Raw genomic sequence first — 24,438 nt, forward strand, 5'->3', positions numbered from 1 at the left:
CTGAAGTTTGCTTACCCAGCAATGTTTTTGTCCTCAAAAACATGTTGATACAAACGGATAGTAGCTTATGGTGATCTGACCGTGTGCCATCAACTTGTGAAGCTTGAATCTAATGCAGTGCCAGCTGGAATTCTGACGCTTCTCCCACAGTCTACCACATTTAATTACATATCTCACTTCATTTATTTATTTATTACCAGTCCTGTAGCTGTGCTCTGCAGCCTTGTTGTTCAAAACAACCTTCTTTTTTATGAATGATACCTTTAATGATGACTACAGTTTAACGAATTCATAGGGACCAAAACAAAAAACAATGAATATGTACATTTTACACTATATCATTCAAAAGTTTTGGTTTGGTAAGATTTTTTTTTATGTTTTATGCAGTCTCTGCTTTTATTTGATCAAAAATTCACTAAAAACTAATATTGTTAAATAGTACAATTTAAAATAACCTTTCTATTTTAATATATTTTAAAGGGGACCTATTATTCAAAATTCACTTTTACATGGTGTTTGAACATAAATATGTCGGCAGTGCGTGTACACAAACACCCTATAATGGTAAAAATCCACCCACTCCTTTTTTTAAATCCCTTATGAATCATAAGCAGTGTCTCAGAATAAGCCGTTTGCAGTTTATATGCAATGTGACGTCATATTGCACAGGCCCCGCCCACGACTGTTGACAGACTATTAGCATAGATGGTTTATGTACAATTAGTAAGAGAAATCAGTTTAAGTCACGGGACGTGCCGTCTGAAATCCAGCTTTCTGTGTGTGTGCCTCAGATGTGTGCTCTCAGAAAACTATATATCAGAAGTTTTGGCTTTAAAACGCATGCAGATATTAAGCTTTCATGATGATGAAGAACTGCAATGTCAGGTGATCGCGATAGAGATCAAAACCAAACAGATGTTTTAGTTTTTGTCAGAGTATCCGAGGCACGAGCTGTACAGGCTCCAAAATCTGTAAATTTCTTTACAGTCACTTTTGATCAGTTTAATGTGTCTTTGCTGAATAAAACTATTCATTTAATAAATAAATAAATAAATAAATAAATAAATTAGACCCCAATATTACCCTAAACAGTAATGTATAACCACATAAACATAATTCAATCACTAAATATTGAAAAATGCATTAATAAGTGTTGTAATAAAATATTTTCTAATGATGTTTTAAGATATAAGATAAACTTTCTGTCCATATATTCAAAGCTGGAGAATTGCTCATATGCTTGAAATGCTTGAAAAGCTCAAATTTGATCTTATGATGCAGTTAGTTTTTCCTCTGGCTACTCTTCAGTGTTTGTAATGAACCAGAGCTATAATGTAAGAGGCTCATTGGTGGTTTTCTCATCTTCAGAGTGTGTTAGTGGTGGAGGCAACAGCAGCAGCGCTAAAGGCCTGTGAGTGTGAGTGTGTGTGCGGCTGTCTGAGGTACAAGCGGCTGAGACTTTAATAAGATGACCTCGTCAGAACCCCAAGACACTCATACTCTGTGCTATAGTTTGAACATCTACTCTCTCTATCACAGTTACCTTATTTCAACTTTCTTCTATCACATTTTAGATAAAGACTGTGACATTGAAGGATTTGAGTTTGTCCTCTGTATAAACAATCATTAGCCTCTTTTTGGCTTAGGATGAAATACATGATATGCATGTGAGCATTTGATGAACATTTGTATACTTGTAAAAGCCATAGAGGTTCTTCTGACAAACACATAGAATTATATGTTATAAAGTCATTGAGCTTTTATATGAGAGGCCTCAAAGATTATTGCTGTTTGACTGGTAAATATCCCATTATATTATAGAAACAATAAATCCTGCGCTGAAAACTGAGACTGCATTGCACTTATACGGGAGATCCTATCTGCAATACAGCACTAATGAAACACATGACTTATGAGGATTAACTGCCAGTTGTTAGTGATGGATCTCTTTTAATATACCAGCCAACTTTAGTTGCCACATTTCCATTATTAAGTCTGACAAGCCTTATTAAGAAAAATCTTCCCCCTATGGGTTCACAACCCTCTTTCTGTTTCTCACTGATTGGCTTATGAGTGTATTAAACAAAAGTTTACAGTGTTGGAAAAGCAGTGCAGCAGTGAGCCTGAGTCATCGTGCTGTTTTAGCAGAGGGACAGTGAGTGCCATGAGTGAGAACCAGAACATGGCTCAGAATTTCCACTTGCATTTATGGGATGTCCACTCTACTATGTCACCATATATATATATATATATATATATATATATATAATCATCAGAGAAAACTTTCTTGTCTAAGTACTTAAATATTAGTTACTGTATAACTCGGTGTCAAGTGTCGGTGAAATGACTTAAGTGACACTTTTTAACAAGGTAATAACATATACATGCTGCGAGCTATCAAGGGGGTCTCCATCACAAACTGTTATATGAGCAGACATTCACCTCATAGAAACAGAATGTACTTCTATAAATGTATTTTGAAACAGGTATTCCTCTGCCCACGTATTTACAGCTGGAAAATACCAGTATCAGAGATACAGCACCAGTCGTGTGATCAGCTTGATGCCAAAACAGATTTGTTAAATTGCCACCAAAGAAACAAGCAGGATTTTGTATTTGTGTGTATTTCTCATAGATTTGATAATCACAGGGATAAGAATCTCTTTGTCTCTGTGGTGTTCGCCACATTTTCAGCTGAATCATGCCAAGAGGTGTAATTTTAACCTTTGGGTCTGCAGCCCACAGACGTTTCTGAGTGATGACGCGCTATACTTCAGGAACATCTTCTGAATTCTGCAAATAAATCCTTCTCTGATAACATTTAATGTTACATTACCAAAATGTTCACTCTCTTAATATTTATTCTCTTTTTAATATTTTTACTATATGATGTTTTTAGGTGTTTAGGATTGGGGGATAGAATATACAGTTTTTACAGTATAAAAATCATTATGTCTATGGAAAGCCCCAATAAAACATGGAAACCCAGTGTGTGTGTGTGTGTGTATGTGTGTGTGTGTGTAGGTGTTGGACACCATTCACCTTTATTGTATATAGAAAAAGAGCAGCTTGGACATCCTTTTGTGTTCCACAGTAGAAACAAAGCCACTTTGGAACAATATGAGGATGAAAAAATGCTGACAGATGTTTCATTTTTGGGTGGACTGTCCCTTTAAGAGTTAAACCAAAGTCCCTTTTATTCTATAGACTTTGGTTAAATTACAGCAGAGAACATCATCAATTACACTAAACTGTCATCTCTAAACTCCCTAATGAAAACCTCTGTTTTGTATTGTTCTGTATTGACAGATTTCATTGGTGTCAGAAGACAGTGACATAGAAATATATATGCACTGTCTAGCTCTGGGTCCAGTTGTCATGGCTACCATTATGCTGTCTGGTGCTAAAGTACATTTTGTTTGTGAAATTTGTTCTGTTACCCGGTGTTCAAACCCAGTGTGCTCTCTCCTCTCGCTCTCTCTCTTCTCTCCATTTGTACAGACAGTGTTCTCGCTTCTGTATGACCATTAAATGACGTACATGCAGGTGCTCCACAATGAAGTAGGTTTTTGGAAAAGAAAGCCTCCACTTGTATATTCCACCCCTGCATTGAAAGAAATCAGTTAGTTAGACATGTGAGTGGGATTTTATTTATTTATTTATTTGTTAAGTCATTTAATCGTGTAGTCACGTAGAGCTGAAGAGGTGGATGGACAGTGGAGGTACAGTCTGTAGAGCCGGTTGCCATGGAGACACTTATCTAGCTGTGGGTTGGGGGTATTTCTGGATGGAGCAGCGCCTTTAGGGGAATCCTTGACTGTTTGGGACAGAAAACTTGCTTATGATGATCAAACTGCCCCATGGATGAATACTGAGAGAGGTTTTCCCAACACCTGTGTGATGTCCATATCTGTCACAATTAATAAAAACAATTATTTAACTCAGGGCCTTTGTCTTGTGCTGCATATAAAGGGTTAAATGAATATCAGTAATATGGCAGAGTCACTGCTCTTAAGTTGTCGCCTGTGGGAGGTTCTGAGTCACTCAATCATTTACATTTCTCCTCCACACTCCAGTACTCTGATGATTCAGGTGCTCTCATTCCCAACAGTCCACCTCTTTCAGCCACGCTTCACTATTTAAAGATGTGAGCTAACTTTATACAAATAACTAAGACATGGGGATTTTGTAATGACATTTTACTCAAATAATCTGGAATACAGCATGATAACACATGTATTATGACATGTCTGCATGCTAATAGAACAAGTTTGGTTTTCATAAAAAAATTAATTGTTAAGGGAAAAGTTGCCTATTCTGTAATATAGTGACATGAAAGTAACATTTTACATATTTATCATTTTCATACAGATATTTTTATTGTTTTGTAGATTACCTATAATGTTATATTTCATTATTATTATTTTATTTATTTTTATATAATGAACACTGCCCAAAAATCACAAGTAATGATTTAAAACCCCCTCCAGAAATATGTCTAAGGGATAGTTCACCCCATAAATGAAAATTCTGTTATCATTTACTCACCCTCATGTCATTTCAAACCTGTATGACTTTCTTTCTTTTAAAGGGTTAGTTCACCCAAAAATGAAAATTCTGTCATTTATTACTCACCCTCATGCCGTTCCAGACCCGTAAGACATTCGTTAATCTTCAGAACGCAAATTGAGATATTTTTGTTGAAATCCAATGGCTCCGTGAGGCCTCCATAGGAATCAATGACATTTCCTCTCTCAAGATCCATAAAGGTACTAAAAACATATTTAAATCAGTTCATATGAGTACAGTGGTTCAATATTAATATTATAAAGCGACGAGAATATTTTTGGTGCGCCAAAAAACAAAAAACAAAAAACGACTTATTTAGTGATGGCCGATTTCAAAACACTGCTTCAGGAAGCTTCGGAGCGTAATGAATCAGCGTGTCGAATCCGCAGTTCGGAGCGCCAAAGTCACGTGATTTCAGCTGTTTGGCGGTTTGACACGTGATCCGAATCATGATTCGAAACGCTGATTCATAACGCTCCGAATCTTCCTGAAGCAGTGTTTTGAAATCGGCCATCACTAAATAAGTAGTTATTTTGTTTCTCGTCGCTTTATAATATTAATATAGAACCACTGTACTCACATGAACTGATTTAAATATGTTTTTAGTACCTTATGGATCTTGAGAGAGGAAATGTCATTGCTCCCTATGTAGGCCTTACTGAGCCATCGGATTTAAACAAAAATATCTTAATTTGTGTTCCGAAGATCAAAGAAGGGTGTAAAACGACACGAGGGTGAGTATTTAATGACATAATTTTCATTTTTGGGTGAACTAACCCTTTAAATGAAGATATTCTGAAGAATGTCGACAACCATAACGGTTTTGGTTTGTATAAACACTCTTTATGAGCAATATCTGTCTGCTTTCAAAATGCACAAATCCATGCCCGACTCTCAGAGCATTGCGTAACATGGATTTTACTTCAGTGTGACTAGTTTTAGAAATATTCAAAAACTGCAAAATAAGCAGCTAATAGATTTAAAAAGTTCAAAAGGTACAGAGGAAAATCCAAGGGTGCCTTGGATGTTAACTTATATAACAGTGTTCCTGAATAGAGCCTGCATGTACACAAAGGAGGCTGAATGAATACCTTAGACTGTAGAGTGACATTAGATGAGTATGATTCCAGACATCAGTGGAGAACCTCGTCCCCTGCTGTGTTAATGTAAAAGCCTGATCTGGGGCCAGACAGCTCTATGGAGCCCAATTATTCCTAGAGACATGAGTGCTCAGGTCCTGCTTGAGTGAAGAGCACATGCTGGGAGGTGGAGAGGAACATAAACAGTAGAAAAACTGTGGATACTGCATCATGTCATTATATACATATACTTGCTCTATAGATCTTTTTCTCTCTACCTTTCTCAAAATCAGCTCTCATTTGTCAAATATACAATGTTACTTGAGGTTAAACGATTAGTTCACTTCAAAATTAAAATTTCCTGATAATTTACTCACCCCCATGTCATCAAAGATGTTCATGTCTTTCTTTTTGAGGAAAACATTCCAGGATTTTTCTCCATATAGTGGACTTCACTGGGGTACAACGGGTAGAAGGTCCAAATTGCAGTTTCAGTACTGCTTCAAAGCTCTACTTGATCCCACACAAGGAATAAGGGTCTTGTCTAGTGAAACGATCGGTCATTTTCTAAAAAAAAAAAAAATGTATGTACTTTTTAACCACAAATGCTTATCTTGCACTGCTCTGCGATCCGCCACACATTATGTAATCACATTGGAAAGGTCACGCGTGACATAGGCGGAAGTGCTGTGGTAGGTACTTATAATTTTCTCCTCCACCTTCAAAATTGTCTGATATCGCTGTTTTATCTTTTTTTTTTGTAAAGGGCGTTTGGTTTAGTCTTTGCATGTTCGCTTTGTAGACACTGTGCACTTTGTAGATCTGCAGTGCAAGATGAGCATTTGTGGTTAAAAAGTATATAAATTTTTTTTTTTTTTTTTTTTAGAAAATAACCAATCGTTTCGCTAGATAAGACCTTTATTCCTCGTCTGGGATCATGTAGAGCCCTATGAAGCTGGACCTTTGGACCTGTTGTACCCCACTGAAGTCCATTTTATTGGAGAAAAATCCTGAAATATTTTCCTCAAAAACCTTAATTTCCTTTCGACGAAAGAAAGAAAGAAAGAAAGACATGAATATCTTGGATGACATGGGGGTGAGTAAATTATCAGGAAATTTTCATTCAGAAGTGAACTAATCCTTTAAAAGCAGAAACTGCAGACATATGACTGTACATTTAAAGAAAATAAGTGTTTAGAATTAACATTAGTCAAATATGGTAATATTTTAATCAAATTTATGTGGTGAAAAATAGTTGCATGAGTGTCCACTCTAGACTATTAGTCCATAAAAATTGTCAAATATATTTTAATCATTTCATTAATTTCAAAAGTCTTTTTGTAAATTCCCTTCATTGTAAGCACACTTTGTCAGATATCTACAGTGCACTTCAGATGATTCTGGAGATGGACTGTATGGAGACGGGGCGGGGCGTATGTAAATTGGGGGCGTGGTTAAAGGAATAGAGTAGAATGTCATGCAGCTCTAACCGGCAGACAGCTAAAGGATATTTTCACACGGTAAGCTCTTTTTCCAATTCTGTATACCTTCACAAATACAAGTGAAACACATATTAAGAATGTGATTGACAGTCTTTATCCTCTCCTGTAAGATTTCACTGTGAGATATTGAAGTCTGTTTTTAAAAGCTTTAGTCATGCCGCGGAGAGAATTTGACAACTTCAGTAACTAGCTCATTGAGAATTATTATAAAATACCATTTCGGTTTCTAATTAATAGTAATGATAGATTTTGATATAATAACTGTAAATATGCCATAAAACCAGTTCAAGGACTGTTATCATGATCAGGATTTTGAATTTTTTATAGTAGTCGTTACTTTTATGAAAGTGCGTGTGTTTCAAAATCTCGCTGCCTGCTGCTTAGACAGCTCAGAGGGTTTGAGACACAGCCGGTATTGATTTCATCTGTGCTTGCGTCTAATTTAAGGATGTTGTCTAATCGCACCCTGGTGTGCACACTCTGCAGAGCATATAGCTGTATGCTGGTGCAGACGCGGATAATCTAACATCTATTTTTATGCGAAAAATACATAAAGAGGTCAGGCTTGTCTAACTGACGTCAGTGAGATATCACTCAGTCACCAGTCGTCCGTTATTTTTTCATTGGTGGTCACCATGACATCATTAAATACCGGAGAGGAATACCGGGAGACCTCAGAGGTTTTGGTTTAGTGATGAGGATTTCCTGTCGGATGCGGCAAACCGGCATCATTGTTCTGCAGATATTGTAACTGGTGAGCTTTAATGAATTTGTTCGTGATCTGTCGAATACAGAGTGTATATATATATGGCTTTGTGTATTTTAGACAAAACGTTTTTTCAGTCAAACGGAAAAGATCAAACAAGCAAATAGCCTAAATGCAACATGACACTTTTTAAATGCATGCGTGTTTATGTGTGTAAATCGAAACTGCTCTGTATGATATGCTGAGTCTTTGTTAGTGTTTCTCGAGCAGTGTTTCTTTCTGCAGTGCCGCCCAAACGACACGCTCAAATGATCAAGAGCTGCACTCAGCGCTATACATACAGTTTCAAAAATGTCCTTCACGGTGCTGTGTAACACTAAAACCTTTCTTGGACACTATGAAATATGACTGTAGAATTTTGCTGTGTAATATTTATCTCTACTGCCTGTGTTTTTATGAATATCGCGGACACTGCAGCACATAGGCATAGCATAAGTAATATCAAACGAGCAGGAGTGCTGCTGTTCTTCATATCAGCACGTCTGAAATGCCGAAGACTGTGCCAGTATCTGTGCCCTACATAAGGGACCCCAGGGTGGCACTGGCCCCATCAGATTGACAGCTGGTCCACCCAATCAAATGAGACACAAAATAATTATTTTGTTGAAAAAGAAGAAATAAATCACACATACATGACAATAATAATTGCTCAAATACATGAATTTAGTGGATGTCACTCTCGAAACTTTGCAGCGTGTGTAGGCTACGTGGCCGCTGCAAACAAAACAAAAGATTTATTTAAATTCTGAACTAATATATCGCCTAGACTTTATCACTAAACAGCTGTCACTCATCTTAGTTCATTGGGAAGACGCAATCTCACAAAGTTCCGTTATAATCAATGAATCTGTCTACACTGCACAATGAATCTTTTATTTACATAATGTCTACACTTTTTTGTTATAAAGAGAGGATTTGCGAGCGTGCAGTTCAAAACTCTGGCTTTGAGCGGATTTTAACTTAAACGCCTCTGATTGGCCATTGCATTCAAGAAATCAACAGACATGTCTGCGATTGGCTACATTGCTCAACTCTGCAAAAAGGCTGTAAATAGAAACCTTTGACGTTCTGCATATTATTACCTTCATTTATTGTTCTTTTTTTTATTATTACACTGGTTATTTTATTAATTAATGGATTTTGTTATTTTCAATAAAGAGTTTGCTGACAATAAGTCATATTAAACTAATCTTAATTGCTAAATTATTTTTAGTCCATGTAGGCGTATTGTAAAATGTAATTTGAGAGTTAGCATTGAGGTCCACCTTATTTCACCAAGGTCCACTCACTTTAAAATGTCTGGCCTCGCCACTGGACTGTGCGTTTTATATTACTTAACAGTTCATTTAAACCTAAACAATATCAAGTACTTTAAGTGTAAAACACAAATTAGCCAATTAATTTGTATATTTCTGCCCCGTCAATGAAAAAATAGTTCCAAACCTTCTACGGCTCAGCGAGCAATGCACCGAAAAATGGAAAGTATTAAATAATCAATCGGGTGTAGATCCACTCTGTATTTTACATTTCACGCTTAACAGTGAGAAACCCACTCTGTGAGCGTTTATGGAGCAAAAGAAACACAAATGCTTCCTTTTAAGAAAACAAAACAACAACAACAACACTAAATGCAAACTCTACCAAAATGAAAAATTAATTATTTTTATGTTGACACTAAAAAGAATTTTCAATATAACCTGAATGCATTTTAATTTCTTTATTAGTTACCTTGTTTATTTTCACCTTTGTTTTGTAGAGAGCTTCTGGAAGTTCTGGTTCTGGAAGGACTCTATCTGTAAATTAAAGCCATGGGGAAGGATTACTATAAGATCCTTGGCATACCTTCAGGCTCTAATGAGGATGAAATCAAAAAAGCCTACAGGCGGATGGCCCTAAAGTTCCATCCAGACAAAAACAAGGATCCTAATGCTGAAGAGAAGTTTAAGGAAATAGCAGAGGCTTATGAGGTTCTGAGTGACCCAAAGAAGAGAGTGATCTATGACCAGTATGGCGAGGATGGTGAGTATGGTTGGTTCCATATACAGAAGAACTACAGCCAAACATCTCAGTACCTTATCAGATTCTATGACTCATTCTTGGGGCATAATTAGTTTTTTAAGAAACAATAATTTAGTTATCTTTTTTCACAATTTGATAATCATTATATAGCCACTGTTTTAAGTAGATTTTTGATTCTGGACACACTAAAGTTTTTCGTTGTTCTAAATCCCGCTACTAGAGGTAGAGGAACATTTCACACTTGTAATTTAGAAGTGGTGTTAGCACCACTTTCTTCCCAGGTTGTGAAACGCTGGTTCAGAGCAGGATTAGAACTACTTTTGCACTGTTAACTCTGCATTGCCAAACTTGTACAGTATGAAGCAACAGACACCCAATCACATGCTGCATATTCACATACAGTTACACATACCGAATACCTAGGATTAATTGTTAACCCCAGGTAAAGTAGTGTGAATCGTGAAACAACTCTGTTGGACAAAGTTGACAAATATCTTGTCTTGTAAAATGTGCAGTCAGTACCGCCGCTCCCTATACACTGAATGAGTGTGATCGCAAATTCGAAAGCGAAAGTGAAAAGCGAGCACGCATTTAAAAGCTATTTTTTAATACCCAGCATATTGATAACGGCTCCCTGATGCCCGCAAATAATCGGCCTATACACAGAGTATGGGTGATTGCGAAAGTGAAAAGCGCCGCTCCCCCTCTGCAGAGTTATCGGTAATACCGGTGTTGTGGCAAATTTATTTACCAGTGTGAAAATTTCCTCACCATGACAACCCTACAGTCTGTTTGTATTTGGTGTTGCGTCAACAGTCTAAAATAGTGCATTTTACTTCAACATATCTTTTCTAAGAAAACAGATTACAGATGCTACAACAAGACTTCATGGATGCAGGCAAAGTTCTATTTATACCAGATAGGACAGCCCTCAAAAGGATCTTGTCGTGGCTCACGTGGCCAGACCACTGTTCTTTATACACTGTCAGTGCAACTCTGCCACCTCTGCTTTTTGCCAACAATCAAAATAACTCCTTCACACTGCAGGATGATGCAGAGAAGTTCTCTGACTAATGCAAGGACTATAAACATGGCACTGTTCCAAAATAATAAAAATGTCTGTGCAAACAAAGAAGGATTTTAAATGTTCCCACTTATGCCAACTCTAGGCTAGATGCCAAACTAAGCATCTTTACACTGAGCAAACTTTTGCCAATTCCTCCTTCACTGAAGTTAGTCCTGAATTTCGCAAGGAATCCCTTTATGTTTTTAGAGTCTTTGCATAAATTCTTTCTGTGCACCATGGCGTGGTTCCATATTGCTTCTAAAATGAGCCAGTGGGTTCCCTCAAATGGCTGCGGCAGCAGAAGCAAGCTTATTTGGCTCTATTAGCACAGACTCACAATGAGGTATTATGTTTTTGAATCTGTATTTTAAGATATATGAATCTGTTATTCCCAAATGACCCACTTTAATAACATCCCCTCATTAGCTGTTTTGCCCTGAGGAGTTCATTGAAGTTGCAAAGAATGAAGTGGAAACATGTTTTATAAGATGTCCACATTAAGTACGCTGACTGAAGAGTTGAAGATGTGAAGTTGCAAGATGAGTCAGCTTGTGTCCTGGTCGTTAGAAGGAGTGCATTTGTTACGAGCCATCAATCACCCACCATAACACATGGATGTTAATGGTTTTTTAACAGAACTGAAAAACACAAAAACAAATGATTGTTTGATCCTAATTGACCTGCTCTTTCTGTACTTCTATTTTTGGGCAGAGGACTGTTTTGCAGTAAACCTCAAAACACAGTTTAGACATCCCAGCTCAGAGAACACATATTCACCATGTTATAGTCTCCAACTCATACAAGATCATTAGTTCCCCAGGATTTGTGCTACATGTTCTTTTCAGCTTATTTTTTAGAACCAGACCACAAAGTTGAGCCAGCTAGAAGTAAAGAAGACTTTTAAGGGAGTGTTTCTGTTCTTTGCCCAGCAATTTGAATCTGTTCTTTTTGTAACCAAACTGAGAGGGGGTGGAGAGAGAAAGAAAGAAAGACTTGGCAGGTCTTCTGTTGAGCTTTACACCTCAAAATGGTGATGTGTGAACAGTTGCAGACTAAATCAAATTCTATTCCATGCTACGTCATGGAGTAGGCTAGTACTTGATAATTGTCCAGCAGGACTTTAGAATTAACATCTCAGTTGCCAATTATAGTATCTGTGTAGAGCTGTCATCATAATTCAGAAGTAGACTACTCAGTATTTTTCTTTTTTCACTAAACAAGTAGAAATTGGGAGTCATAGAGGTGTGTTTGGCTATTTCACTTTTTTGGCTATTTCAAATAATTATCATGCAAAGAAATAGACTCCCCTCTTAGTAATGTCAAGGGAATGAGTCAAAGAATCATCTTGGAGTTGGCATACAATGGTATTGGTAAAGTGGTCCAACTGGGCTGTGTGTCAAAGACTTGCTTCTTTTAAGAAAAATGACACTTTACATTGAGGAATCTACACTTTATACAATCTTGAATTCTTAAAATATAGTATGCAGTAGGCCATAATAGTTATAAGTCATCCTTTTTAGTTAACACTTTTATAGAAAGTTGATTAGGTTTTATCAGTGTCGAGCAGAATTGACTATTCAAGGCCAGTGGAGTCCTAAATCCAGCTGTGGCAGACTCTCTAAACTGGTGATGCCCTCAATATGGCTTACTTAAGAGATGACAAAAAGTTATTCTGAATAATTTTTAAAGATTCAGAAATATCATCACTGAAAGCTAGAGCGATTGCTAACCTTGAAACTGTCAGAGAAGAGGCTCATCTGTGAAATTAGGTAGAACTTAAAATAATGCAGAAATCCCTGATCCATTGTTTCCCCCTGTGTATTTCCATTCAGGTTTGAAAGCAGGTGGCACAGGCTCATCTAGTGGACAAGGGACTACATATCACTACACTTTCCATGGGGATCCACATGCCACCTTTGCTTCTTTCTTTGGAGGCTCCAACCCCTTCGATATATTCTTTGGCTCTGGACGCCAGCGAGGAACAACTAATGGCTTTGCAGACCATGGTGACCATGACATGGACATTGACATGGATGGAGATGATGATCCTTTCAGTTCCTTCAGTCACTTTGGCTTCAATGGTATCAACGGTTTTCATCATGGTGGAGGTCGAAGACATCGTAATGAGCAACTTCATAGCGGCCGAAGGAAAGTGCAGGACCCTCCGGTGGTACATGAGCTTAAAGTGTCTCTAGAGGAGATCTTCCACGGATGTACCAAGCGGATGCGAATCACTCGCCGACGACTGAACCAAGATGGAAGGACAATGAGGACAGAGGACAAGATCCTTAACATTGTCATCAAGAGAGGCTGGAAGGAAGGGACCAAGATCACCTTCCCCAAAGAGGGTGATGAGACACCTGAGAACATTCCTGCTGATATTGCATTTGTGCTCAAGGACAAAGGGCACCCACTCTTCAAAAGGGATGGCTCCAACATCATTTACACAGCCAAGATCGGTCTTAAGGAGGTAGGTACTCTTAAATCTTCATTGTTTTGACACAATCAGTTTTCAATCCATTTGGTTTCCACCATGTATTTTAATTCACAATATATTGCAGTGTTTCCCAACCATGTTCCTGGAGGCACACCAACAGTACACATTTTGGATGTCTTCCTTATCTGACACATTCATTTCAGGTCTTGGAGTCTTTTATTACAAGCTGATGAGTTAAATCAGGTGTGTTTGATTAGGAATAGTTTAAAAATGTGTAGTGTTGGTGTGCCTCCAGGAACAGAGTTGTTTCCATTCAAATTTGTGAATTTAACTTATGCGCAAAATTGGAATATCGCACAAGACATTTGTGAATAAAGCAGCATTTCCACCCTGTGTGTTCAAGAGAACAAAAAACATTTGAGATGCTGTACAATGAAATTCGTCCGCTGGTTGCACTAGTTATCCAGTTACATCCACTGTTGAGGCAAAGTCACCTAGGTTTTTTGTTGTGCATTGAGGGATTTATTCGGTAAATGTGTTTCCATCATAGTTTATGCACATGTCTTCTTATTGGATAAAAAATGTATCCACCTCAATTGAGCGCAAGTTTTTTATGCACATTTTTAGAATTTATGCGCATCTTGCCGTTTCCATCCAGCGTGTTTTATGCAATATCCCAAAATGCACATAAAATAGGTAGATGGAAACATAGCTACTGATATATTGGTTATTGGCCAGAAATTCAATATTGTGCATCCCTAATTGACAGTCAGTTTTTTGCACCTGTGTGTTTTTTCCTTCTATTCCTTGACATTCCCTGACTGGTCGTCAAAGCAGACTGGCTTGTTTTATCAGTTGGCTTCTGTAACCCAAGAATAGACAGACCCAGACTTAGATTAGACAGGTTTACTGCAGTCTCAACACTGGACCACCCTTTGGCCTTTGTGCCCTCATTTACATGGACTTAAAGGGTAAATTAATGGGCTTCATTTGGTATCAACCCCACTGAGTTTAAAATAAGTGCTGACCTTGTTAACCTGCACAGCTGCTAAATTTGGCTGCATTATTCTCCCCATGCAAACCATTGGTAGTTTTATTGTCCTGCAATATCTGACTAGGGCTGCACGATATATTGTTTCAAGATCGACATCACGATGTGCGTATCTGTGATAGTCACATTGCAGGATGTGTGATGTCAAGTAAGTAGGAATTATAGTTGATCCGTGATCCATATGGACCAGGCCCCACGGTTCTGAACGCATCTGAGTTGTGGATTAGTAGCAAAGTTTAACCATCATAGAGTGGAAGTTGCATGTGTCTTTAAGTCCTGTAAGTTTAAACATTCAAGCGAGTTTAAAGCATTCAAGCACAAGAAGATGTGAAAGAGAACTTAATTTTGGAACTCATGCATTGTTTTCTGTGCACACACACAGAACTGCCCAGACAGCATTCGAACACCGAATTCAGTTCTCTTTCTCGTCTTTTTGTGCTTGAACGGACACATACATGCTAAATTATATTAAAAATGCCCATCTTGGAGAGTATCCTGGTAAACACACTTGTCTTACGTCAAAGTAAACAATTGAGAAAGAAAACAGATGCGTATCATTAGGTTATACTGAATATGTTCATTAGGTCTTAAAGCGACGGCTTAAAGCCTAATATAACTGCTGCTGTCTTTGTCATTAATGTTAATCAAACAACAAAAGACAATGAGAAAATCACTTTTGTAGCTTTAACAAAGATTAATTATATACAGTGAAGACTATGCAGTGTTTTTTTTTACATTTGATTATTAAATTTCTGTACCTGAATACAGTTAGACTTGTTTGTTTAATTTGTTTCTTTGTTCTATTGTATTTATCTGTGCTTGTAATTTGTTTATTATTTTCTATGCAGATTGACTCCCCTAAAAAATCGCCGCAGTCATTCTAGAATTAATCATTCTTTCCAAATAGAGCTATTCAAGTTATCTTGTGAAATTGTTTTCATATTGCAATATATAAAGCAGAAAAACAAAATATCGCAATGTCAGTTGTTGTTCCAATATCGCGCAGTCCTATCCGTGACCTACCATTTCATTATGAAACATATTAATATTATTGTATAACATTATAATGTGTATATATGGGTAAATGTAAATGAGCATGCCCAGTGTTGATCTACCATAGCTATAAGACTCAATAGAACAAATCATGCTTGGTGACTGTAGAGTCCCTACATGGCTCAACGTCATTGCTGATTTACTCTCTCTCTCCCACTTCAGTGTGAGAGCACAGGAATGTCATGGTGCAGTGTCATACGCCAAAGCAGAGTCCTCGCTTTGAAAAAGCGAGTTGAACTCGCCTTGAAGAGTTGAACTGCGCATATAAAATTGTCATGTGACTGAGCCAAGCGTGGTTTTTCGGGTTGCACATGGAACGTGCTGATAATATAGTTTGTGAACAATAAACAAGCAGGTTAAAAAAGCAATCATAATTGGAATTGAAAAGTTAGATTCTGTGAATTGTATTTCTGTTGTGTTGTAGGATACGGTAGTTGTGTTTTCATCTTGAAAGTTCAGGAGTTTATGACAGCTCATAGCATCATTGATGCAGTGCTAGCCTGAGGGGATTCAATAAGAACCTCAGAAAATTCTGCCCCAAGTCATTAAATGCTGGAACATGATGCTTTTTTAATCAAAGCAATAATTTAAATATTCTATTGATGCTGTCTAGATGTAATGGGATTTTCATGGGCTGACCCACTGAGGATAATAACTATAGTAACTGCAGTGACCTAGAAAACCACTGTCAGTTAATACTTTATAGTGACATCAGCAGAAACAGCCTTAATGTCAGCCTTGAGGGACTGGTGTGGTGTTTCAGAGCACCACTGTCATTAACGGTAAATATATATTTTTTTGCCTTTCTGTTAACTTTACTTTTGACAACTTTTACATTGGCAGCTCAGCCAAGGCAGTCAGCTGTCAGCTGTTTCAAACAATAATGTGTCCATGAGATTTCTCTACACCATAGGCTCCTTTGTCTAAAACAGCATTTTGGCTTTTGTAAAATGTCAGCCACGGTTGTGAATATCTGAAAACATCTATGGTGTCTGTCTTAAATGACTACTAATAGTTTCTGAGATTTTTCAGGGCAGTGATTTACTTTTAAAGGTCTCGCTCATTAGATGCCCAGAATGAAACTTGATAAGTTCCAGTGAACACCACAAACTGTTTTGCCATCTGGTACCCTCTCATGCATACTCATGGCAACGTGCCCCACAAATTTTCATCTGCCTGTTTATTGTAGATGCATTCACAGGACAGATTTAGCATGGATCTAGACTGTTCTCATGGGCACATTGTCTTCATTTCAGTATGACTTTTCATTTAGAGTTGCTCTTAGTGGAACCCCAAGGCATTGCTTTAATTAGAGCTCTGAGCTTCTTTAATTGCTTGCTGGGTTTGTACAAGAGCAAGACAGCTATAAGGTCCTTGTCTGCTGGTAATTTCCATACCCATTCACCTAGTAATTACTCATCAGCAGTACTAAAGAGCCCTGTTAGCAGTGATGCTGAGAAAATGCAAGGCCACATGATGATATCTGTATGATGATGCTGGATTATTCAAGACAGCTCTGAATGTGATCTTGGATGCATCAAGTTAATTTTTTAATGTGAGCATTGAGTCTCGAAGGTGCATTCAGTAGTTCTTTAGGTAATGTTAGCATTGCTCTTCTTCGTGTACTTTAAGTACTGATACCTTAGTGGTGTTAAGCCGCTGCACTGCCAGTCTGACACCTATCAACATGGATCAGCACAATCGTCTCTGAGTTTTATGTAAATTACTCTGATACTAGTGAGTGTCCAATGCATCAATTAATTCTCTTTTACCTGTCCAACAAAAATAGAAGCAATTTAGGCATCACTACTCAGGATTTTCTCTGTCATCAAATCTTTCCACCTTGTGTATGCCGTATCAATGTTTACGCTCGTTTTTGTCTTCGTCTGTCTTTCTGCATCTGTACATTAACTGATTGTCTCTTGTCGCTTGTCTCTGCTGACAATAATACACGATAGTAAGTGTCAACAGAACATTGTCTAATTTTTGCTCTTTATATCATCAAACAACACTACGCTACTAGCGTATCTACAGAGGCGGCAGCCAATGAGCGTGAGGACATAGTCATTTCAACATAGTGAAATACATGACTCGCAACATACATAGCTAATTAAAACACTTTTTATAGAAAACTTTTATGAGTTCACCATTGTACACCATTCAGATGACTCTTCACAAAAAACACTGTTTAGTTTTCTTAATGTGTAAAACTTTTTAAAATAGCACCAAACTACTGAATGCACCTTTAATATGTGTGAACATGCAGCGTGATGAACCTGTATGTCTGTGTTCACACAGCAGCAGAATACAGTTGTCAGTGATAAATTCAGTTCTGTACATACATCCCTGTGTCATTATTGACATATGTATGTCATGATCCGCTTGCTTAGTGGGTTTGTAAATGTAGATTTAGCCTATATATTTCACTAGTGGTAATGTTCTGCAAACTTCGTACTGGTGCAAATGTCCAGATCAGTGACAAACCTCTTTGTCACACTTAGCTGTAGACCATAAAAGAACTTGTTTTATTTTCACTGTCCTTTAACAAGACTATGTTTGGGAAACATCATCATTTGCCAGAGTCAAGGAGATGCCTGGCACCTTGTCATGGTCAACTGTTTTGTGAGAGTATCAGCTACTCCCTTCTTTCCATGAATCCCCCCGTCTCCCATCCCCCCAGCCCACACCACTGCTGTCTGTAGGAAGGAGCTGATGTCATTGCGAACACATTTCCTCGTCTCTTGAGGCAGCTGCTAAGCAGAGCTGTCTGGCAATGTTTGTGCTTGGTATTCACAGAAAGTTCATGAAAAGCTCTTCCAGCATAAGCTCACATGCAATAACCACAGGCTCTTCACTGCATACATTTTAAAGTCTTGAATTTATCCATTTAGTTTTTAACATCCTGAATGCTCTCTAAAACTCACCAGTATCAGAGTAATTAACATAAAACTCAGAGACGATTGTGCTGATCTATGTTGATATTTAACAGTGAGGAACTTCAGCTCTGTTGGAAGATGAAAATAAACTAAATCTCTTATATGAAGTTATAAATACAGGAAGAGCTTGTTCATCTAATCCTGTCAGTTACATCCTGTCAGTATGTCTTAGTAGTTATATATATATATATTTTTTTTTTTTTTATGTTTACTAAAAATTTGCATATCTATGCTTATTATCAGATGGTCCAGTGGGGATCTTAAAGCCTAAGCCCCTCCATAATGGAAAGTGTTTACCTTATCACACTGCAGGATTATATGAAGCAGTGAAGTCATCAATTCTTTCATTATTTTAGGCAACAACTTTCAGAAAGCTCAGAGTATGCCACTAGCATCTCACTAACATCATGAGTGCAGTGTGCTCAAGTACCATGAAATGCCAGCAACACAAAAATATTCTCAACATATAAATCATGTCACAAAATATTCTGTATCTAAGGTTGCCGCAGCTTCCATTTGATTTACTTTTTTAGTTTTATTCATTCAACAGATACTTTTATCCAAAGCAAAGTACAAATGAGGGCATTAATATGATATGATTATGGTTTGTGTATATTGTGTATAATTTTTCCTCTTCAACAATTTGAAATCTAATTTTAGTTTATTTGTGCAAAGCTATGGAATCCTGCTTTACTCTATTTTTTTATCCATAGCAACTTCTGATTTGGGACTCACAATTTATGTCCTCAGCTGATTTTTCAGTTGCTTTATTAGCTGTGTGAAATGAGAGCGGTGGCCAGAATTAGCTTTCTGTGTACTCAGTTACTGCAGCATAACACACACATACACACACTTGGACATCCCCACATGCTTGCCCACTTTGACATAATCCAAGTCCGAAACTTTACAGCTCCTGCATAAAGTTTTTAACCAAATGTGAATAAAGTTTTGTGTCAGTAATTTTTTCTTTCAGTTTTTTAATTAACAATTTTATTTTATAGTGACAGTTTTTTTTTATGTTGCAAAATTTTTAATGTTGCAACATTATCACGGTTTCAACAAAAATATTAAACAGCACAGCTGTTTTAACATCATATTAGAATGATTTCTAAAGGATCATGTGACACTGAGGACTGGAGTAATAAACTACTATATGTATATAAATATATCTATACTGTACATGTGCTCTCTGTGCCTGTAACATCATAGAGGCATCTTACACTAAGTCTCTATGTCGCCATGTAGAGTTTGTGCTTAAGTGTTGAAATACCATCAGCGTCTCTTGTCCGCACTGACTTCACTTTGCTTTTTTCTTTTTGATAGGCTTTGTGTGGCTGCACAGTGAACATTCCCACCATTGACAACCGAGCGATCACATTGCCCTGCAACGATATCATCAAACCAGGCACAATCAAGAGACTGCGTGGAGAAGGCCTGCCTTTCCCAAAAAATCCATCCCAGCGTGGGGATTTGATAGTGGAGTTCCAGGTGCGTTTCCCAGACAGAATACCACCTCAATCCAAAGAGATCATCAAACAGCACCTACCACAGTCTTAGAAGATGTTCAGTGGAATTACTTTATGCTTGCGTTTTTCAAACACGTTTTCCTTAAAAATACAGACGCTGAATTTGAAGAGGGACAAATATGTCGCAAGGACCAGAGGCTTATTTGATTTTTTTGTTACAGTTTTAATTAATTTATTATCAATTTCACTGAACATATGGTACGCCGATTTTTTTGGACATGTTTTGAAGTAGTTGTGTCATCAAGGACTTTTTTTTTTTAAATAATCTTTTATTATTTCCCTTTAACAGTTTTTAATCTCTGTATCAACATGTTGAAGGCAAACGGTTGTAAAGAAAAACAAAATGACTGATTTTGTTGGATGGAAGGTTAATATTATTGGTGCAGTGATGGAGATGAGGACGATCCAGAAACAACTGGCTATTTATTCTGAATTTGAATCTGTGTTGTTTTGTAGCAGATTAAACCCTTTTCCATTTAATAATCGATAAGCTTGTTTTGAATGTTGAATATGTATGACAACTAAAGTGTTGAGACTTCTGGATTTTTAGGATTTTTGAGCACCAGCAGAGTCGTTTGGCAACGATTTGATATATTTCCACCCATCTATACAGGTGCTTTCTGGTAGTTTTTGAAGTACCAGGTACTGGCATTTCTGGTAAACATTTAGTGGTTTTTGTAGGTCACACAAATTTTGAGTGCCTTAAAATGGCTCAAACAAGCTGTTTTATTTTCATTAGCATATAGACATAAGGGTATTATTGAAACAAATACTGTAATCAGATTATTTTGTAATTTCAGGACCTAAAATAATTGATTGCAGTAACATCATTAAAGGGTTAGTTAACCCAAAAAGGATAAATCAGTCATGTAGACATCATCATGGTGCTCGTAACAGGTTATTGTTTCTGTGGAACACATGAGTTAACTAGCAGAATGTCCAGGATGTTTTTCCAGAAAAGTAGCTGGTAACTGTGTCGCCTCTAGCTGTCACTAAATAAAGACATTGTGTGTTGTGGACTCACCAGCTCTGATTATGAAAGAATGAATGAGATTTGAGAAGGATAGTTTTTTTTTTTTTTTTTTAAACATGCAAAGGAGACAAATAATAAAAGACAAAAACATTAAAAAAAAAACAGAACAAAGAACAAAAAATATAATGGTCACCATAGGCAATCTTATATATATATCATATGTGTAATTTAGGTTGCAGTCATATTCGTCAATCCAAGTTATATTATAGGTTACATACAATTATTTGGCACTTCACATGGATCATACTAAACAAAAATCTTTGACCGAGACCGTCTTGGTCATGCGTACACAACATTTTACGATTTGGTCTAACAAATTGTTTTATTAACTGAGAAAAGAAATGTTTCAGTGAATAAATAACAAATTCTGGGGCCTCATTTATAAAATGTTGCGCAGAAACTATCCTAAATTTGGATAATTTCTCAGATGTGCATACGTGAGATTAATAGAATGAACGTACACACAGAAAACGAGCGTGCGCCTCTCTTTCAGATGTGAGATCTATAAATTGCAAATGATCTTAAACTTGCGCGCATCTGAATGGTTTCAGTTCTCTGCGTTGTAAACGACACCTAATTAATGTCATTTACATATAAAAGATCAACAGTCATCGTCCAAATCCTTTAATTTAGAATGGCGAGCTGCAGGAATAGCTTAGATTTCCAAAAACCTGCAGTAATCTGACAAGGAAAAGTGTGCATGTCTGCTCAGACCCTGACATGGCACTACATTTACATTTACATTTACTCATTTGGCAGACGCTTTTATCCAAAGCGACTTACAAGTGAGGAATACAACAAGCGAGTCGTCATGACGAGGCAAATAGACACAAAAAGTGCTCACAATACAAGTCTTAGGTAATGCTCAGAGTATCATAAGCTAAAATAGAGAGGGATTAGAGGAAGTGAAAGGATAGGTATACATTTTTTTTTTTTTTAAGATGAGGTTAAGTGCTCACGAAAGAGATGAGTTTTCAGCTGTCTTTTGAACATTGCCAGGGATTCTGCATTCCGGATAAAGGCAGGAAGATCGTTCCACCAGCAAGGAACAGTGAACGAGAATGTCCTGGAGAGTGATTTCGTGCCTCTGGGCACGAAAAGTACTTTTCTTTATAGATTAGTTTTTATAAATATGAGCGTTGGTGTGAATTTAAGCGTACGCACACTCTAAGATCAAATCTGTTAATAAATGAGGCCCCTGGTCTGTTCCTTTCAGTCTTTTTTTTTTTTTTTGGGCAGAATTTGACAGTCAAAATTCACTTTCATTATATAGAAAAGAACAGCCTGGTCATTCTGTTAAATAATACATTTTGTGTCCCATGGAAAAAATAATGTGGACAATATAATTGTTAAATCATTGAAGCAAATAACTATTGGAAAGTGCTCATTTGTTTATATTAATATACACACCATACATTAAAAGACACACAAACATCCTCCAAAGTGCAGCATGGCAGTCTCAGTATATTAAGATGAAAATGCCATTTTGTATTCCTATGAGCAAATGAAAGTGAATGAAAAACTGTTACTTAATGTTGATTAGTGTTTGAAGATCGGTCTGTGTGAAACTGAGAACTGTGATGTCAAGTTTTTCTTTTTTGAAATACAGATCTTCATTGTTCAGTAACCATCGCTACAAATATTGCTAACTTTTTTTATGAAGTTGTGAGGGATTGATTTGTTTTTCGAACAGCTTTTTACTACAACCGTTTCAGTATACTGTATTTTACACTTTTAAATGTGTGCAATGTGAAATAAATTGCAATAGTTGACTGTATTTTAGTTTAGGTTTATATAAAGCACAGAGTCTCCTTTCAGTGGATTTGTGATGTACCATCTTTCTACAGTAACAACAGCCTTTGAGTAACAGCACTTTCTATATAAGCAACAATTTTCACTTTTCCAGGGATCCATCCAGAATATCTCTTATACAGTCATAAAGGCACGTTCACACCAAGAACGATGACTATAAAGATAACGATAACAATTTAGTTCTAAAAATCATTCTAAATATAAAAGAAAAGCAGAGTAAACACCACAACTATAACAATTTTTACAATTTTTAACTATAAACATTTTTTTAGAATTTTTTCCAGCTGATAAACGATAAACACATTGACATCCAATCAGAATTCACCGTGCTTTAAAGAGCTTGAGCATTTAAAGTGGCAGACGAAAAAATGCAGCACTTGCTTAGAATAGCGGACACTAATATAGATATCATTATAGTTATCATTCTTGGTGTGAACGGGCCTTAACTCTATCATTTAATCATTACTGTATTTGGTGATAAATTGAAAGAACACAACCTTTTTAAAGACTAGTGTAAAATAGTTTTGTTATGTGCTGTTAGGATTGTTATACCATTGTACTCATGGGACTTTTGGACATCCAGCCACTTCTGTTTGAATTTGATCGTTTTGAAATGTCTCATGTTTATGACTTCTGTCCTCATGTATAAATCCAGCTCCCTATGTCCATTTGGAGGATAAATCAATGCAGAAAGCAAACGGTGTGTTAGTTTCCTCTGATTCAGAGAGAATCGTATACTGGCCTGTAAGCGTGTGTGTGTGTGAGAGTGTATGCCATGTTCATTTTCAGTATAGCTGCAGTATACATTTTTGGTGCTTTATGAATGATTTACAAGAACAAGTAATAAACCAAATATGTTGACAGAAATGGAAAATAATAATGATCACTGTTTCAGACTGAATGAAATGTAGACAGACTGACAGCTGTCCATGTGACACGACGATGTTGGGCACACAAGGTAAACAAATCTCAATACAAAATCAGAATGTTGACAACAAATCCACATTTTGATACAGTTATAAATAGTTCCTGTAGTTTATACAGATGCAGATATACTGTAACAAGCAAAGGTTTCAACTCCACAGATCAATGCTGGACTAAAGTTTTGAATTTGTAGTTGTATTTAAAATAAATGTTATAAAAGAATATTATTTGAACCAAAAGTTTGCTTTCATCTATTTTAAGTACATTATGTAAAGTCTACGTGACATGAAAGGAAAATGCTTTCATTATGCGGATATGTCTGACAAATGGCTCATGCCACATCGCTTGACTCAGAAATGATCCTCATTCCTCCTCTGAAATTACCCAGTGAATCAGACTGTTCTCAGTCACCAAGAACATTTGACTCAATCAACTTCCTTTAAGTCATAGAAAAAGCCTTATTTCACATGTTAATTAACTAAAGGTGTTAATTCAGTTATTTCTTCATAAAGTTCAAGTATGAATCAGTCCCATTGATGGATGTACTGCTGATAAAGTATAAAATCTCTCAGTGATCTTTAAGCATAACTAAACATTTCATGGTTCACTGCATGTCTCGATAGGTCTGATTATCTGTGTCACTGACATGACAGCTCCATTAACTG

General features: G+C 36.8%; 1 protein-coding gene across 2 annotated transcripts; it reads left to right on the forward strand.

The window, feature by feature from the left end:
• The first annotated feature begins 7,097 nt into the window (after window positions 1-7,097).
• On the forward strand, window positions 7,098-24,012 carry dnajb5 (DnaJ heat shock protein family (Hsp40) member B5). 2 transcript variants are annotated; one of them, XM_051895290.1, is made up of 4 exons: window positions 7,098-7,168; window positions 9,673-9,935; window positions 12,834-13,471; window positions 19,802-24,012. In XM_051895290.1, exons 2-4 carry the CDS (start codon window positions 9,725-9,727, stop codon window positions 20,033-20,035), a joined length of 1,083 nt encoding a protein of 360 aa, XP_051751250.1. In that variant the 5' UTR covers window positions 7,098-7,168; window positions 9,673-9,724; the 3' UTR covers window positions 20,036-24,012. The 2 variants fall into 2 exon arrangements, with proteins under 2 accessions (XP_051751250.1, XP_051751249.1); XM_051895289.1 differs by lacking the exon at window positions 7,098-7,168 and adding an exon at window positions 7,286-7,904.
• Window positions 24,013-24,438: the final 426 nt, after the last annotated feature.

This window comes from Ctenopharyngodon idella, chromosome 5 (genome assembly GCF_019924925.1).
Source record: "Ctenopharyngodon idella isolate HZGC_01 chromosome 5, HZGC01, whole genome shotgun sequence".
In the NCBI taxonomy this organism is placed as follows: domain Eukaryota; kingdom Metazoa; phylum Chordata; class Actinopteri; order Cypriniformes; family Xenocyprididae; genus Ctenopharyngodon; species Ctenopharyngodon idella.